General features: G+C 35.5%; 3 protein-coding genes across 11 annotated transcripts in view; 1 reads left to right on the top strand and 2 right to left on the bottom strand.

Annotated features, from left to right (window-relative positions):
* LOC106068426 (SLIT-ROBO Rho GTPase-activating protein 1-like) overlaps positions 1-11,246 on the bottom strand; it is a 163,903-nt gene extending 152,657 nt beyond the window's left edge. The window contains exon 1 of the mRNA XM_056027737.1: positions 11,031-11,246. Within this exon, the coding sequence (XP_055883712.1) occupies positions 11,031-11,094 (64 nt within the window). The 5' untranslated portion in view covers positions 11,095-11,246. The remainder of the gene's footprint in view (positions 1-11,030) is intronic.
* Positions 11,247-11,282: 36 nt separating this feature from the next.
* LOC106073514 (protein FAM72A-like) lies at positions 11,283-15,625 on the top strand. Of its 3 annotated transcripts, none has more exons than XM_056027741.1 (5): positions 11,283-11,438; positions 13,373-13,617; positions 13,984-14,061; positions 14,752-14,876; positions 15,314-15,625. In XM_056027741.1, exons 2-5 carry the CDS (start codon positions 13,460-13,462, stop codon positions 15,388-15,390), a joined length of 438 nt encoding a protein of 145 aa, XP_055883716.1. In that variant the 5' UTR covers positions 11,283-11,438; positions 13,373-13,459; the 3' UTR covers positions 15,391-15,625. The 3 variants fall into 3 exon arrangements, with proteins under 3 accessions (XP_055883716.1, XP_055883717.1, XP_055883718.1); XM_056027742.1 differs by having other exon boundaries at positions 11,284-11,427; XM_056027743.1 differs by lacking the exon at positions 11,283-11,438 and adding an exon at positions 11,691-11,714.
* Positions 15,626-15,633: 8 nt separating this feature from the next.
* The window catches only part of LOC106073515 (cilia- and flagella-associated protein 54-like), a 68,498-nt gene continuing 66,016 nt past the window's right edge, over positions 15,634-18,115 (bottom strand). For all 7 annotated transcript variants that reach the window (XM_056027728.1, XM_056027723.1, XM_056027726.1 and 4 more), the window contains 3 exons: positions 17,690-17,840; positions 17,364-17,438; positions 15,634-16,920 (listed from right to left, as the gene is read on the bottom strand). In XM_056027728.1, the coding sequence (XP_055883703.1) occupies positions 16,795-16,920; positions 17,364-17,438; positions 17,690-17,840 (352 nt within the window). In that variant the 3' untranslated portion in view covers positions 15,634-16,794. The remainder of the gene's footprint in view (positions 16,921-17,363; positions 17,439-17,689; positions 17,841-18,115) is intronic.

Below are 18,115 nucleotides of genomic sequence, written 5' to 3'. Positions count from 1 at the left end.
ATAAAAAGTAGCTGGTTAACTTTGTCAACAGACTTACATATCGTGTTCATAGGTGAAGTACACATCATGTACAGAAAAGGAGAACTTAAAAGATTATGGTTTCTGTGTACATCGGTTTACGAGACTGTTATCTGAAGAAAAAAAATACCCGCATTCATTTTTTTCTATAAAAATGTCAAGTGCTTCTAAAAACCGGATGGACACAGGAACAAAATCTCGAGTTCAGATCGCAGCCTTTTACAGTGCGAGTATGAATGCAGTGCATGCTGTTACTTTCACTGTACACAAAGCGGTACCACTCTGTAGTTACTACACATAGAGGACAGTGCTGATGGCTAACTGGAAAGCCACTTGAGAAAAGTCAGCTCACGGGAAGGGATATAGTATCGATCCCTTCCCAAACCCGGTTGTAGGGTGAGTTCACTTTAACGACCGGCTATCAATGACGACATTTACAACACGGGCGCCTCCCTGGGGCGTTTCATAAGTTCATCGGCCGAGGAAAAGGGGGGCGAGGAAAAGATGTCTCAAGTGTTCCAATTTTAGCTTTTATCTCGTGGGGGAGGGGGGCACATTTCTTGGGTTGTTGATGTCCAACTAATAATCTGTCTCGTTATTTCAACATTTCAGATGATTGAGTTTATTGAAATAAAACATTTTTTTAATCGACACTTTAAAATGTCCCGAGTTCAAATGTGAGCACTGTAAGTAATATTTGGCAGTATTGTTGTTTGATACGAGTTTCCTTGGTGGCCTAGGGTTTGAACCTTGTCGCTGCCATTCCCTGCAGTCCTACAGGACATTTGAGCTAAGACGTCATACACGTCATTTGAAAAGTAACGTCTCAAACTATAAGTCGGGTCAAATTATCCATCTATCCATCCCAGTGGCACATGGAGGTCCCTGGCCTGCTTCTTTCCATTCAGATTCATCCTGTGCGCTTTTAGTCTCTAAGCCTGAACCGAGACTATTCGTAACAGAAGGCCTCAACACTGACTTGCAACGTGACAACCTTGTTTCTTGTACAGGCCTGTGACAAAGTGCCCATAGGTTGTGACGTTGCAGGTTAGTGTTCAGGCCTTCTGTAACGATTGGACTTGTCCGATCTCTTTAAGTAATATCACAAGTAAGAATAAACAAGATAATAGGGGAAGCCGACTATAGTTCGTAACTGAAGCGCACTGCATTGGAATGTAGGTCAAATACCGAACAAGAGGAATTACAATATACACCTATCTGTTCCTTCCTTCCACCAAAACCAACTTGTGGTGCGCTAAGTTGTTCAATAGCTGTATAGAAATGTGCAACAAAACTCTTCACAGGCTGTCTCTGTAGCATCCAGTACTGACGTCAGGTAACACATCTGACGCCTTGCCAAGTACCATACAAAATGCCCTATAGCCTCACTGCTGATGCTTGCAGAAAGCTAAAAACCCTGAGTGTTGCCAACTCTAGACTATGTCAAAGAGTGAGAAATACAGTCTGATGGAATTTTGCGCGGTCCATACGTCATACTTTTATACTATTATTTTATTTACATGTGTAGGAACCAGTGGCGTAGCTAAGGATATGGGGGCCAAGGGTGCTTGACCTCTTTAGGGGCCCCTGCATTTTGACATTCGACATCAAGACACCATTTAGGAGGCCCCCCCTCAAGAGGGGACCCAGGGGGGATTTTCAAATTTTACCCCCCACTCTAACTTGACAACTGGTAGGAACACTTTCCACGAGACGGGTGGCGAGCCAGATAAATAGAATCAAGAACAGTTTAACCTTTACACCCATGTTTAAACAAAGCAACAAAAAAAAACTGAATTGGCGTCTGCAATTTTAACAATATATTCTAAATGCAAAAAAAAAAATGCAAACTTGACATCTAGAACTACAAAGAACTATCAAACAAATGCTCTACAGAAATTCTTCATTTAGTCCCAAATTTATAGAAGGGTGTTGCCATGTCAGCAGGTCATTATTTAAAGGACTGAGTGATCTGATCATGATAAGTAAATGACTGAGGTGGATTTCAACTCAAAGGTTCTTGGTGTCAGGGTTGAAAGAGACTCAGATATTTTGAACTCATCCTAACATGTCTTCGCTTGCTTCATGTATTACATAATAAAACGTGTCGATGTCATTGTTCGCGCCAACACAGGAATCAGCGAGAGGCTCTTGTTCGTTAGAAAGGAAAACAAAATCTCTAATTACGTAACAGGAAGTCAATCTTTAGGAAAGGAAATCTTGTCTTGCAACTGGGCCATGGTACTTAGCGAGGAAACCGATGCAGCGCAGTACTTCAATGGTCCTCAACTCGTTCAAAAAAAAAAGTGAAAACGACTAAAAAGAACACAGAAGTACCGAGATTGTCCATCTGTAGGCTGGAGAGTAGTTGCTTCAAAAAGTAAAACGGCCGAATTTTAAATAAATAGACAGCTTGTCCAATAAGACTTTGAACTCTCATGAAAGCAATTCGTTGCAATAACTCTTGAAATTGAGATAACGTTATGCAAAACAGCAAGCAAAATTGTGAACACTTTAAATCTAATACATGAGGAAATAAGTGATCACGTGACCTTGTTGTCAGATTATGTTTTTCAATTGCTTTTTTTCAGTTTCCGCTTTTTAATTGCACGCTGAAGAGATTTAATAGGAATTCACAACAAAATGGAATATTAATTTCCTTCCTTTTCAATCAATGGCGTGCTTTGTCCTACAAGAAACATTCTCATGACATGAGACCTTTAACACCAGTAGAATCTAAGACTTCGGACATTAGTAGAATATAAAACTTCTGACACCAGTAGAATATTCACATTTGACTAGAGTAACACCATTAGTAAAATCACTAAATTTAGAAAGCCTTCAGGACAGAAGACTCAAAAGTAAAGTAGCAATTATAAATAAAAACACTGAAGCATAATCTTCAAATACAAAAACAAAATGTAATAAAATACTCAGAAAGACACAAAGATAAAGGCACATTCCTCGTCCCATATTCTAGGACAAATTTGTACAAATACTCCTTCTTCCCTAGTGCCATTAGAGCAATGGAATGGGTTGCCTGAGCTAGCCAGGAAAACCAGTGACTTGGCAGAATTTAAGTCATTGGTTAATATGCATGACTAAATGCATGACGCGTAGGACGTAATCATCTTCTTTTTTGAAGTAACGTCTGTATTATATAAGATAAGAAGAAGATAAGAATATAAATCTTCTGACACCAGTAGAATATACAACTTCGAACTTATAAAAAAAAAGTAAACAAGAAAATAGTTGGCAAAATTATTTTTTTTAATTTACATTCACTATTTGTGGTGGGTGGAAAAAAAAGGGAGAGGGGGGGGGGTTGAGAGAGCCAGATGGCGTTATTTTTATGGTCAGTGATTTCCTTGTTTTCCACTTTGGACGTTCTGCTCAATGGGAAGTCTAAAGAGCTACTGATGCTCTGTGAGGAAGTGAAAAAGCTCAGCGGGCTAGCGGAGGAATACACGGCCAGAACAAAGTAGTACTCACGAAAATCCTTTTAGCAACCGCCATTGTCCGTCGCCATGTTTATTCTGGATGATTTTTTTTTTTGTTGTTGTTTCAAACCACATTGCATGTTCAAGTTTAAAGGTTCTTGGTGTGTTTTAGTATGTATAGCAGTTCAAAGGTCAATAAAGCCTTATCATTTGTTTGTTTGTTTGTTTTTTTCCCACCGGAATGACCTACATAAGTCGAAATTCTTCACGCGATGTCGCAAAGGTTTTTTTATAAATAAAACTGCCTAGAAATGTGCTGCCTGTGGTTTCTCTTCAAATGAAGAAATGACGGTCTGGTCCATTGATAACTTTATGAACCCCCCCCCCCTCCCCTAAATAAAAAAAAATCTTTTTGGTAGGCCAGGTAGTCGTCTACGTTTCAAAATACAAAATGAGTTTCTTTTGACTGATGCCTTAATGAGTGGATTGAGTCGGTAAAATAAAAATAGATAAACAGATAAATAAAAACTGTATGGGTCAAACTTGATCAATTCCAGTTATTTATTTGATATCAAGTTCGGCCATTCGATAGCCGAGAATTTAATTCTAAAATAGACAGACACACAGCAGAGCACATAACAGGAGCCTTTGATGCCACGATCAGGTGGGGGCTTAAATGGTCGGAGTCCGACACTAAACAAATGAGTATCCGTTCAATAGGATGGGCAAATCAATGGCTGGCAAAAGCTAAATGATTTCGATCCCTACCTAATGAAATGCCAATGGTCATTATGAAAAGATATTAATAAAGAAAACAAAATCTACCTTCCAAATAAAATGTTAATGGTCAGTGTGAAAAGATGTTAACAGAAGAACAATATTTACCTACCAAATGGTCAGTACAAAAAGATATTAACAAAAGAAAAATTACTAGCTACCAAATAAAAATGTTAATGGTCAGTGTGAAAAAATGTTAACAGAAGAACAATAATTTACCTACCAATGGTACTACCTTCCAAATAAAATGTTAATGGTCAGTATGAAAAAATGTTAACAGAAGAACAATATTTACCTACCAAATGGTCAGTATAAAAAGAATTATGGTCAGTATAAAAAAAAAAGATATTAACAAAGTCAAAACATTTTAGCCTATCTCCCAACATTTATATATTTATCTTTACTTCGGAGGCGTGTAGGCCTAGCGTTAAAGCTTGGCTTACGAACTGAGAGGTCCCGATATCGAGTGCAGGTGAAGACTGGGATTTTTAATTTCGGGATCATTAGGACGCCCTTGAGTCCACCCAGCTCTAATAGGCAATAGCTGGCCACATGGCACCTTCGTTAACAGAGGGCCACAGAAACAGACGACCATTACATCATCTGCCCCATAGATCGCAAGGTCCGAAAGGGGAACTTTTTGTTTGTTTGTTGTTTTTTACTTTATTTTTGGTGTCTGGCACTGAATGTTTCAGTAATCATGTTTCAAGCACAGAACGCTCACCCTGGAGGACTCAAATGAGCGCTATAATAGTAGCTCACTGGTGTGTACAGGACTGACTTCCTGTCAAATGTGTAGACCAGGAGGTCGAGGTCAGCGTGTCCGTGTAAGGACTGTCCCACTATTCACCTCGCTCTTACTTACAACTGACATTGGTGACCGCACGTGCAACTTAAAAACTCGTGTCCTACTTACGGCAGAGTGGCAGCACTTGGCTACAACATTACAAGGCTTTCAAACAATGAGAGTGAAACTGGGGGCGGGGGGGGGGTGAAACACACTCGAAAGGATTCAACGAATAAATGACGTCAAATTAAAAGAAACATAACAACTAGGCAAGACTTACTAAATCAAACTTTAGTTGTTTTTTTTTTTTCAAAGGTTGTTGACTTGAATCATTTAGATCAGGCGGACATCAGAGACAGCTTTATTTTTAATATCAAAAACTATTTAAGCGAGGAATATATATATGAATATAAATGTGTGAGTGTGTGTGTGGCACTGGATAGATCCACATGGAGAGAGAACATAAAGGAAGGGTCACGAATTGCAGATGTCATACACAACAGAAGTTGAAAGAAAGGTGAAAATGCAACGGCGCCTGGTGATTACATATGCCCAACCTGCGACCGCAGCTGTGTATCAAGGATTGGCCTCTTTAGTCACACAAGAAGTTGCAAAGGGAAAAGATCATTTCTCGAGACGTAAAATGCCACAGAGAGTGTGTGTGTATATATATAAACCTACTACCGAACTAGATTCGATTATAGGCATATTTATCAGTGACATCTACATACAAGATATGTCAACGTTTCAGCGGATTTCAACTTATTCGTACATTGTATTTAACTAGTGCATGCCATGAATACGACGGGCTAGAGAGTGCACGGGCAGGTCCACAACTCAAAACTTTCAGGCATGGAGACAAATATTCAAGTCAAGGAGAGATCTGAATGAAAGGATGAGCTTTCCAATATATTTAGCGCCCCTGGGATGGACGGAAGGATGCCCCATCGTGTTAATGTTATGTCCAGATATCAAACCTTAACTGAACGCTATCCAAGGGCGCACCGCTTGCAATGATTTCAATTTAACCTTTTACTCGCTGGTCATCGGAGAAATATCAAACGTTGGCTGATTGGTCAGGGGCGGCTGTAAACTATAGGCATAATGTGTTTGGAGGTGTAACTAGGGCATACACAAGACGTCTTCGCATACAAGATGAACGTAGATATCGATAACTCAAAGAGAAAAAAAAGGCACTCGCTGGACCCTCAACAAAATTACTACTAGCACTACAGACAAAATGCGTATTGAAATAGGCGAGGCACTCTGGGATACATGCCAACTCAGCTTCAATATAACGGGACTCTCGGATGTGGGGGGGGGGGGGGGATAGGAGGAAAGGTCACTGTAGTGGTTGAGGAAAAGAAAAGAAAATAAATGTCTTTCTTTCCAACGAAATGGACGCTAGAGTGATGACCCCTGTCTTTTATTTTTGTTCCTACTTGAGCTCTGCTGAGTCTAGAACCTGGTCCACCTGGTAATTTGTTCCAGTCACCCGGCAATAATGATTAGAAGATGGATTGGTAAGAAGATTGATTTTTTTCCCCTCCTCCTGTCTGAAAAGTGTGTTCCGGGCACCAGAGACAACAGATACTCGTGTGTTAAAGCTCGTCCAGAGACTATAGATACTCGTGTGTTAAAGTTCGTCCAGAGACTACAGATACTCGTGTGTTAATGCTCGTCCAGAGACTACAGATACTCGTGTGTTAAAGTTCATCCAGAGAGTACAGATACTCGTGTGTTAAAGTTCGTCCTGAGACTTCAGACACTCGTGTGTTAAAGCTCGTCCAGAGACTACAGACACTCTTATCTTCTTATCTTATATAATACAGACGTTACTTCAAAAAAGAAGATGATTACGTCCTACGCGTCATGCATTTAGTCATGCATATTAACCTCGTCCAGAGACTACAGATACTCGTGTGTTAAACCTCGTCCAGAGACTACAGATACTCGTGTGTTAAACCTCGTCCGGAGACTACAGATACTCGTGTGTTAAACCTCGTCCAGAGACTACAGATACTTGTGTGTTAAAGCTCGTCCAGAGTTGGCGGTGTGTCAAGGCCATGAGAGCTCTAAAAGAACATCCACACGACAGAGGTTCGAATTCTATCGTATGTAAAGATGGCTGAGCTAGCAGTCTGGGTCAATGCAGACAAGCAGAGAGAAGAAATATGCACTACAAAATGTCCCATGAAAACAAGAGACAATATGATCCCTCAAGTGCTAGCTCGTACGATTTTGTTATTGACGGGCGTGACATTGACCTTTGACCGAACATATGGTTTGTTTGTTTTTTTGAAATGGCGGACTTTATAAATGTGATGCCAGTGGTCAACTTGTTAACGGTTAATCGATATTATTTTTCCATGATCAACAGTTCATTTTATCAATATGTTTAGCAACATGGCAGTGAGTAAAACGAACGCTAATGTAACTAAACGCCACACCTAAAATCACCGACCAACCATTTTCAGCTTCACCGCACGCGCTGCTAAGTGCAAACCCCCCCTTCCCCGTTTCTCTCATTCGCTCAATTATCCAATTGACATGTACAATATACAATCCCAGAGGCGGATGACAGGGGGGCAGTAACTGGAGAGGGGAAGAGCGGTACTTTGGTGCTACCCACAATGGGAACATTGATCGAGCCGGCTGACGGAGCAGGTGTTTTTGGTGTCATTATCAAGAGCCTTACTTATAATTTCACCTTAACCTTGTGATTTGGAGGGGGGATGGGGGCAGTATTTCTCTTTCAACCATGAATCGACCAAAATCCGCCGGGAAACATCAATACTTTGTAAATACAATTACACACACAGCCTTTAACTTCCATGAGATATGTAGTGTGTTGTTTTTAATATATTAATCAAAACGTAGTGACTGAGTGTTAGAGAGAGCTTGGCTTCCGCACAGAGAAGTCTCGAGTTCAAACCCAGGTAAAGACTGAGATTTGGAACTTCGTTATTTTATTTTTTTTACCCAAATGGGTACCTGAAATACGCTGGGAAAGTACGGGCGGTTAGTCGTTGTGCTGGCCACATGACACCCTCGTTAGCCGGCCATGGAAACAGATGTGGTTTACACCATCTGCCGCCATAGACTGCAAGGTCTGAAAGGATGTGAAAAGGTATTTAATGAAAGCTTAAGACTTTGCTAACCGCGGCTGCCAACTCGAATGTATGAGAGTGAAGACAACCAAAGGAAGACATGTCTCGATCTATCAAACAAGTAAAACGTATGTTTTGTCGATCTTGGAGTGAATCATATGCACACACACAAAACATCTGCCATACAGACTACGTTAAAGATGAGTAGTTATACATCTAACCCGCGTAGGTTTAGGTTCAAACATATCTAATGTGCGTTATGCAGGTACCGTTGACCCAGTTAAAACACGACGGTTGAGAGCTATGCCAGCAAAAATGTACCACACACACACACAATCACATTATTCTTCCTGGGTGTAAATACCATTCAGCTCCAGCCTACTACAATACAAACACATCTACTTGCACCTTCTCCTTCCCCGCCTCTCATGACACGCTCTCTTTCAAGGGAGTGAAAGAAAGACAGAAGATAGAAGAAAAAAAATGAGAAGAAAACAGACTGATACAAGCCAACATCAAATTTGAAAGGGTATATCAATGTGCACTGAAAAAAAAAAAAAGTTGCTATCTTTAGCAATACACTACAACGATGTCAAGACATGTCTGCCGCTTTATAATTTCTACACTCGGCAGTTTGCTCACATTTCGTAGGCGGAACTAACACAACGAGTCGAGTGTGTTATTTGTGGGACAGAGCGGAGCGGACAAAGTCAACAGAAATAGCAGTCACTCTACAAGGACAGTTACTGGATCCGTTGTTTCCTTCTACTTCGAGACGCTGCACAGCTATCAACGTTTAGGCCAATAGGCCTTCACCAGCTAACAAACAAAAAGTGGATGTATTCGGTATATAGTGAATCTCTTTAAATCTCTGTTTTTGTATTTTTTAATTACCGACAATAAGTAAAACAAGAAAAATGATAAACATTCAAGGCAGGATCAAATACAGTAAATCGCTTTGCATAAAGTGCTTAATAAATAATAATATAAATAATAAATATGGCAAACTATGGCCTCTCCTTCTGAAGAGAATCCCGTTTTGTTACTATCAATAGTGAATAGTTGTAAAAGTGGTGTACATTAATGAAAAAACTGCTTGCATAAGTGATTTTAAAAAATTAGATTGTTCGCTTTCAGAAAAGAAAAAAGTAGACGTTGCATCAGAACTTTGAATGGACTAAAATATTTTGGTGTCGGATTTTCACTCTCTTTTCTAGTTTACGAGATCTAAACGGGACGGACGGACAGACATTCCACACAAAACTAACAGCGTCTTTTCCCCTTTCGGGGGCAGCTAAAAAAATTACTGGTATGGGTTATACTAAACAACACTGACTGTTAGGTTTACATAACATTATGAGATAACTCGGCTTCATTTGTGAATATGATATAAAGTCATCAAGTTTAGAATTCTTTACATTGGCACAAAACGTGTTGTTGTTTTTGTATTAGACATTGGGGTGTGTGTGTGTGTGTGCGCTTGATGCATTGAAAAGAGAGACTATGAGTGTGTGTTTTAAGGCATTTCTAGTGTTAACACAACTGTCTACATGTATTACATAAGTCCTATTGTAGAATGTTCTAAATGGCATCATTGTATTTGTTTGTTATATGGGTACATTTGGGTGTCGTTTTAACTCCCTCTTATGAAGGAATGAACGTGTGGAGTTTATAAAGAAAAAAAAATGATGCAAACATTTAAAACAGGACGAATACTAAATTTGACACAAAGCTACAGATATATGAAATATAAAAGCACGCAAGTAGTGAAATCTAAGCAATAACTATAATGCTCTATTTAAGCTGCTATTCTGACAACTATTCTAGACTGTCTATTTGATAAAACCAAATTTGCTGACTAGTGTTTTTATTTCATTTGTACAGTTCAACATTCTCTTCCCCACCCTCAAGACTAAATAACTAGACCTAAGCTATTTCTAGATCCTGTATTCATTGATGTGTAACAGTTCGGCTATTTGATACAGGGAGTCGAGAGATACAGGTGAAAGTGTACCGCCCTCGTTAAGGAAAGGTCGAACGAGGGCAGGCGTAGATACAATTTAGTTCAAACCTAGAGTCTAGAGTGCGGCTAGAGATACTTCTTTAGGGTGTTTGTTTGTTATCACAGATAGGTTCCATAGTATAGTGGGACGGGCTACTGAATCCTTTTGCATAATACAGATTCTAATTATCCTAAAATCTAAACAAACAGGCAGGCTGAATACTTCTATGTCAATAATATTGACAATATTAGACAATATTAATATTATTGTATGCATGGTAGATATCTAGATCTAGATTCTTTTCTAAGTTAAGTACATTAATTTAGTCTTAGTACAAATACACAGCATAGATCTAGAATCTAGAGTACCTCTACGTGCAAGTCCTCGATTCATATTGTAGCCGAGTATAGGCTCTGAATTCTGAATGTTTTTTTTAATTCTTCATCATTGTTACTGTAGACTGTAGACTAGATCTAGATTCTAATAGTAATATTAATATCATACTACTATTAATATTGAAACAAATGACGTATGTGAGTATCATTATGCATTATTTATTGTACTGTGTGAAATGTGAAGTAGAGTTTGAAGTTATAGATATAGAATCTAGGTCTAGTAACCTCTAGTATAGATTTATAGATTATTACTTATCTTTTAGATTTATTTAACGAATTATCAAATATCGCATCACATTTGGTTGCTTTGTTCTTTACACAAAAGACCGCGGGTTCGCAGCAGACTAGCTGTAGAGCACACAGCCTGGTTATTTGAATTTAGCTCAGACACAGATTCATTCACTGAGACTTGAGAAGTTGAGTGTATTGACTCGAGTGAAAAAAAAAAATGTAAACAGAAGTGAAATAAAAAAAATGCAGATATAATTAAATAAACTTACCTCGTAAATGATTCTCGAAGTCAATAGCAATTTCCTTTTCCTTTTTATTTCGCCGTTCAGACATCTTGAAAGACGGCGGTCATAAAAAAATATTCCAAGGGATTATTGGTCTTCAAAATCGGAACACATAAAATACACACACACACACTAACACTTTCTTGGTTCCTCGTATGAAGGTTCACGCTTCGGTGCTTCCGACACACTTTTCCAAATATTCGCAATGGATTGTGGTTGTTCTCGTGGCATGCGTGATTCCCGAAAAGGATGGCTGCAAGCCAATAAGTTGCACGCATTTATTCTTTGCTTTCATGGAACATCCAATCAGATGCTTTGTTTGTAGATAAAAATAGCTCTTGTTGTTGGAGCTTAGGGAAAGCCTACTTTAAAAGCAAACATGGTAAAATAAAGGTCTATGTTGTTTTTATCTTTTAATTTTAATAAACAAGAGTAACGAACTTGAAAATTAGCCTCTCGTTTATAAAAAAAGGGTATTACAAATCAAGATATATAAATTTCATCTTACGATAAAACTAAAAGCTTCATAGATCGTCTAGTCTAACAGTTAAATTCAGTAGAAACTACTCTAATTTACTCTTAATAAGACTAGTTAGACTCCTAGTCCTAATAGTAGTAGTAGTCCTAGTCCTAGTCACTCTAGTTAGAGATATCTAGACATGGCATAGGGTAAAGATTATAGATCTATAATTTAAGTTAATCTAGATCTAGTTAAATCTAGTAATAATATTATATGGTAACTAGCTGCCTAGGCCTAGATCTATGATTCTATCTATAAATTTAGATATAGATCTAATAATTCTAATATCATTTAATATGATGGCTGTCGGGTGGTAGCATAGACGAGCGTAGAATTAGATTATAAATTATAAGAATGAGATCATTAAATTTAAATTCTATAAGACTATTAAGTGACTTTAAGTATACCCTATTTAGCCAATTAAATTATAGTGTAATAAATAATAAATAATCTAGATAATAGATCTTGACTAGACTAAAAAGTGACTTTGACTAGATTCTTGACTCAGAATTCTAGTCGTATTGACGCCATTCTATTAAATTCCAGTCTAAGGCTAGATATCTAGACTAGGGGAATCTAGACAGATCAGATCAAGATGTAGTGTTATAGTACAACACTATACTTGTTACAATTTTCTAGTATTATTATATTATTACTATTGATATTTTGTCAGCTAATATTACACTAGATCAAAGACATATTACATTACATTATTAATATTTTATACTAAAACTAGTAATACTGAACAGTCAGAAATTTATTTATATATTTTTATATCTAGAATTACAACTTATTACAAGGTTTGAGTTTGAGGGGTTGGTGGGTTCGAATGTGAAGGACATTTCTGAATCCTACTCACTACACAATTATCAACATTTGCTGAAAGTATGACCACACTGACCAGTTGCTCCCCTCCACATAACCACCTTCTTGACAATACTTTGCGAAGGTTGGATTTTGGCTGAACATTTAATATGATTCAAGATTTTTAGCTAATAAATAATTTAAATTGCTTATGCTTCTAATACTTAAGTTAAATTTTAGAGCCCACCACCCATCACCAATTAGGACATAAAACTCTTACATAAGTAAAGAAAGCAATGATGTCATTTTTATAGAAAAGGAGACAGTTAAGATAACAATTTACTCCGTCCTACCAATTGAGAAGAACAATGGGATACATCAGCTATAACAAAAGTGTCATATTTAAACCATTTTTTAGGCAACTCCATTTAAGAATATTTTAAGTTTTTAACCTTTTTTTTTTTCAATTATCACAACGAATTTCTCTCTCATAATGTTTAGAGATTTTTTAGTGTTTCAAAGTTGTTGTTGTTATTGATAAATATTTGTATTACAACTGGCTCTGTGCTGGAAAATGCTGTTTTAGTTGCAGGATTTTTTGTGGTGATGTTATGATTTTTTAAAGAAAATTTTGATGAGCTTTTTATTATTTAAAAACTCTTGACAAGATTTCTTTGTATATATTAGTAAACTTTTTTTGCTGCTTTGAATTATTTTGAATTACTATTACTGAACATCTTTCATGCTAAAGCATTCTCAGTGCACTCTGATCCAAACTCTTATGTAGACGTGCGGGGAGGGGATATCTAGAAGGTTTGTAATCGGCACTCAGCAAACACAACTCAGGTCAAGTTGGTATTTGAACTTGAGCTGCGTGACAAATAGGCAAGCGTTTTATGCCACTCAGCCCCACATATCCCGCTATTGTTTTTACTATTGTTTTGACATTACAACAATATTTTTACACTCTTTCATTTTTATTCCATTTCTAATCTATTAATAGACACTGACATCAGAGTTGATCTAGAAAGATACACAAGATTCTCATTTAAACCAATCAGCATTGACAATATTTATTTTGCAAAAGACGATGGTTCTCACAAATTTAAATCAAAACTTTGGTAGAAAAGTGGTGTACGTTTTGGACTGTAAAGTCTGCGGAGAAACATTGAGTCGACGAGGTATGCTAGCCGTGCTAGTGGCTGATGGGAAGACAGAGCTTTTTTCAACGGATAAGTTTGACAGGAAGTATGTTTTTCCCCATAATTTTTAAATTTTTTTACATTTTTTTTACTACAGAAAAATTGTCAGTTCATAAAATGTATTTCAAAAACAGTAACTGAATTTGATTTTCATAATAAATACCTTCTTTTAGAAAATGTTATTATAATTAACTTGCTAGGAAACATCTGTAATTGTTTTAAAATTCTCTTCTTTCTGTTGTAGTTGACAAAAGAACACAAGGATAATTTCTTTTACAAATTTGTTGTTTTGTTGAAACTAAAGAAACCTAATATTTAAAGAAAAAAATTTTATGTAAAAAAAAAAATTTGTAGCCTATAAAAATGTTTTGAAACTATAAAAGGTGTTAAATTCTACTTTGTTTGTATCAAGTGCTGTAGGTCTAGTACCTGAAGTCTATACAGCCAATAGCTGCAAGTGTAAAGTACAAAGTATTGCCTGTTTATGTTGGTAAGTATTTCACAGCTGATTATTAGCAATGAAATTAGTACTTAAAAACTTTTATTATTAAATAGATATTGTATCATTTTTACACAATCATCACTATTGTATTCTAAACTTCATTCACTAAATTTGCTCCTGTAATCAACTTTTTAAAAAAGCTTTGTTGCCAATGAAGGGTTTCATAGCTGAAAAGATAGTTTTAATCAAATTATAATTTCCTTAATTTATCTAATTTGATCTAATTTCATTGTCTGTTTCTGAGGCTTGGTGGTGATTTTTCTCTTATTTGTAATGTTAACACTCTGCTTTTGTTTTTCTCTTCATTCTCTAAGTTAAGTTGGTCATTTTAAACTGCTAAAGATTTCATTTGCATTAAATTTAAGACATCTCAAGACTACATTGTTGTCCATGGTGTCTTTCAGAAGGATAAAAAATCTTACTGGATTAGATAAATTCTGACTATACATTACCATTAATCCAGGATCATGGATATTCATCATTTCCATAGTAACTATAACTGTTTGCCTTGGTTGTGGCAAAATATATAGGTCACAGTTGGGGCTGTGTAGCCACGGGAAATACTGCATTCCTCATTAATCTTTGCACTCAAAGACAAGCCTTATTATTATAATGCACAACAAAGTTGCATGACTATATTAATAATCATAACTTCATGATGTTTGATATTTACTTCAGTGGTCAGGTAGTTGGCTATGATGTGCTCCTGCCATGTATGAAGTGCCTTTCTTCTGTCAACAACGGTCATCACAGTATGTTCCACAGTAGTCTTGTTTCATATTGTTACAGATTAGACGAAGAAGGTAAGAACAATTTTAGAAACAAAAATTCAGCTTTATTTCTCTAAGAAATTAATTTCTAAATTGAATATTTTACCAATGGTCAGAATATGATATTACTATAGTGATTCTGTTTATAAGTCTATACAAAAAGGCTTTCAAGACGAAAGGCATAAGGCCATTAGTAGAATGCCAGAAAATAGGTATGTAGCTTTAGCAAGCTGGTATGTATCTCATATCCTGTGGGACTTTTCCATATCAAAGATAACGTCCTTGTTTTTATATCATCACATTTTTTAGTTTCATTTATTGAAACTTGAACTTTTCCTATTGTTTAATTAGCGAAAGTTAAAATTTCTTTCAAAAAAAAATATTTTGTTTTTATTTGAAACAATATTTATTTATAAATCCTAGTGTATTTACTTATTTTGTTTAAAATTCTTTTATAAATATTTTTTTAGCCAACAATTATCTACTTTGGAAAGATTTAAAGTCGCCTAAAGAAGACGGCCAGATGCTGATAGAGTGCCTTCGATAACAAGCATAAACCAATGGAACACAGTTATGTATGTGTGTGTATGTACAAAGCAAGTGATCTTATAAAAGTGATTATTTAAGGTGTATCAATGTGGCTACCACTATATCATAATAAATTGTCTTGATTTAAAAGTGTTGGTAAGAATGTTGTGCTGTTTTTTTTATCCTTAGTTTGGTTCATTGAACATGTAAAATAAAGTGTAATTAAATTTGTTCATTTCAGCCAAGAAACTTGACACCAGACTCTGTTTTGTTTTATATTTATTGTATTTCAATAGACATTGAAGCAATTTGAATTTTATTTCTAGATATATTTTAGTCCAAACCAAATAAAAATTTGGTTTACAAAGTCAACATTACACATTTTCAAACAAAGTAATAACAAGGTAAATGTCTCAAATTGTCATAATTCAAGGCCGAAACATAAAATTCAATGCAATGCAATTCAAATTAATAAATATGTTCAAATCTTAGATTAACATTGAAGAATGCAATCACAGAATAAAGTATTGGCATAGTGGATGGAAGTAGATTATTCCTTTGATATGTTGATTGCATTACAGTCATCAATTTTAACATTTTACAAGTGCTATAACAAACAACATCCTAAAAAAATAAAATCCAAAATAATCAGCTGAACATAGATTTCATTTGAAAATATTTATATGTGCTTAGTTTTATTTTCTTATATAATTCAATAACATTACTCCCCCCCCCCCCACACACAATTTTTTCCCTCGTTTCCTTAGTAAAACTAATTAAAAATAAATTTTAATGTTTCATATATTTTTTTAATACCTTTGTTTTTTAAATATAGACTTTATTTTATAACTGTATTAAAATAATATATAACTCGAGTTATCATAACTTAAATTGTTAAATTATTTTTCACAATTTTATAGTGCAGTGTAGAAATAATTGAAACAAATTCTTTTTAATAAATAAAATAAAACTTTTATAAAAAAAAAATGGATGAGGATGAATGTTTATTTCATTGAATGCAATATAATCATTAACATTCCTGCTCTTGCAAAAAGAATCTCATAGAAAAATAAATTGGACATCATATCACAGAAACTATTTCTAGCATTCAGAACACATTAGTACAAAATACTATCACAAATCATTTAAAATGAGTTTTGTTGTAATGAAATGTTCTAGTAATAACAGATTTATAACACAGCCTAAGTCGGTGTGTGAATTTAAAATAAAAACACCATCTTTTCTTTAGATCAAAATATAAATTTGTAAGAAAATGATTTCATACACCAATAATCCTAATCGCATCTTTATGTTTATTATTAATTCTTTTAATGTCATCTGTATAGCCTCTAGAAACCAGAAATATTTATAGCCATTCTGCTCAAATAATATCTGCTGTTGTATTTTTTACCTCTCATTAAATCTATGACTGCCGTAAGAGACTTGTTAGCCAGAGAAGGAGGTCAGAAGCTTTAATGGTCATTCCCAAACTGAGGTCAAATATACTCTCCAGTGCCTTGATGTTAGCTTTGCTTACTTCAAATGGTATCTGTCAAAAGTATTGGCAACACCATTAAAAACTTCTTAAAAATTATGCTCTTCATCAAGGGAAATAAAATAACTTGCTAATGAAGATATGTACGATATCACTAAACTACTAAAAAGTATTTATGATAATTTGTATCCCAGTAAAGGGAGATAACAATATTTGATAAATTAACAATTAAAGTGTATCAATTTTTTAAACTATTTGTTTCTAAATAAATACCATGAAATTTGCATCACCGCAAGGCAAAGTTAATATAATCTGTGCTTACTCACCAACCCTTGCTGCACCGGAAGAGGACAAAGACAGATTCTTTCAAGCACTAGAGGACGTAATTAAAGGTATTCCAAAGTCCGAGCACCTCTTTATAAATGGAGACTTTAATGCCAGTGTTGGTGTACATTCTAAATACATTCTCACTAATATTTCAATATGGCCGTTCTTACCTCTTGTGGCACTTCATCATTTGGACTTTTAGTGAACAACTGATAGATATCAAAGACACACTCCTTTAGCAGATTCTAAGGAGAAGATAATGTTTATTATTTGAAAAGAAGAGACCTAGAATGGTATAACACAATTATAGGCTTTTAGGGAAATAAAAAAGAAAAATTAGCTCATTATATATAACATAACTATATCTTAACATTACCAAGATCATGCAGAATTAAATAGCATTGTGTAATAATAATAATAATAATATCTGATGAAAAAAAATTATTGGTTTGTACTTTGAACACACACACATGCAAATCTTTCACATCCAAGATACCTCAAGTTCTTCATCCTTAGAAACTTTTGGTGAAGCAGCTTTGCCACGTTGAGATTTCTTAGTTTTGGCCTGACCTTGTGAGACTGATGGAGTTGTCTCCTTTCCAATATCTTCCAATGAAATCTCAGCTTTTTGAACAAGCAGTACAAGTCTTCAAGGGGAAATAAAATTAGATTTTTAAACCAAACGTTCTTTTGTTAAGTATCAATTGTAGTCAAACTGAATTTCCATTTGATTGGATCAATAAAATTATCTTATCTTATCTAATCAACATTTTTTAATAGGCACTATAACATTCTCAAACAATCAGTTAATCTATTTTTTTAATTTTAATTTAATTCGAATATTCAATGAAATTGTTACGTACTGTATGCATCAAGGTCAGGGTTTGTCCCTAGTGTACCGTTTTTTCAGAAACATAGAGTT

The sequence above is a fragment of the Biomphalaria glabrata genome, chromosome 4 (assembly GCF_947242115.1).
Source record: "Biomphalaria glabrata chromosome 4, xgBioGlab47.1, whole genome shotgun sequence".
In the NCBI taxonomy this organism is placed as follows: domain Eukaryota; kingdom Metazoa; phylum Mollusca; class Gastropoda; family Planorbidae; genus Biomphalaria; species Biomphalaria glabrata.
This window is presented reverse-complemented; position numbering and strand designations above follow the sequence as displayed.

Coding starts and splice junctions, on each gene's coding strand:
- LOC106073514 (XM_056027741.1), top strand. CDS start 13,460: ATGGTTCTCACAAATTTAAATCAAAACTTTGGTAGAAAAGTGGTGTAC. Junction 13,618..13,983: donor ACGGATAAGTTTGACAGGAA/GTATGTTTTTCC, acceptor GTTTGTATCAAG/TGCTGTAGGTCTAGTACCTG. Junction 14,062..14,751: donor AGTATTGCCTGTTTATGTTG/GTAAGTATTTCA, acceptor TATTTACTTCAG/TGGTCAGGTAGTTGGCTATG.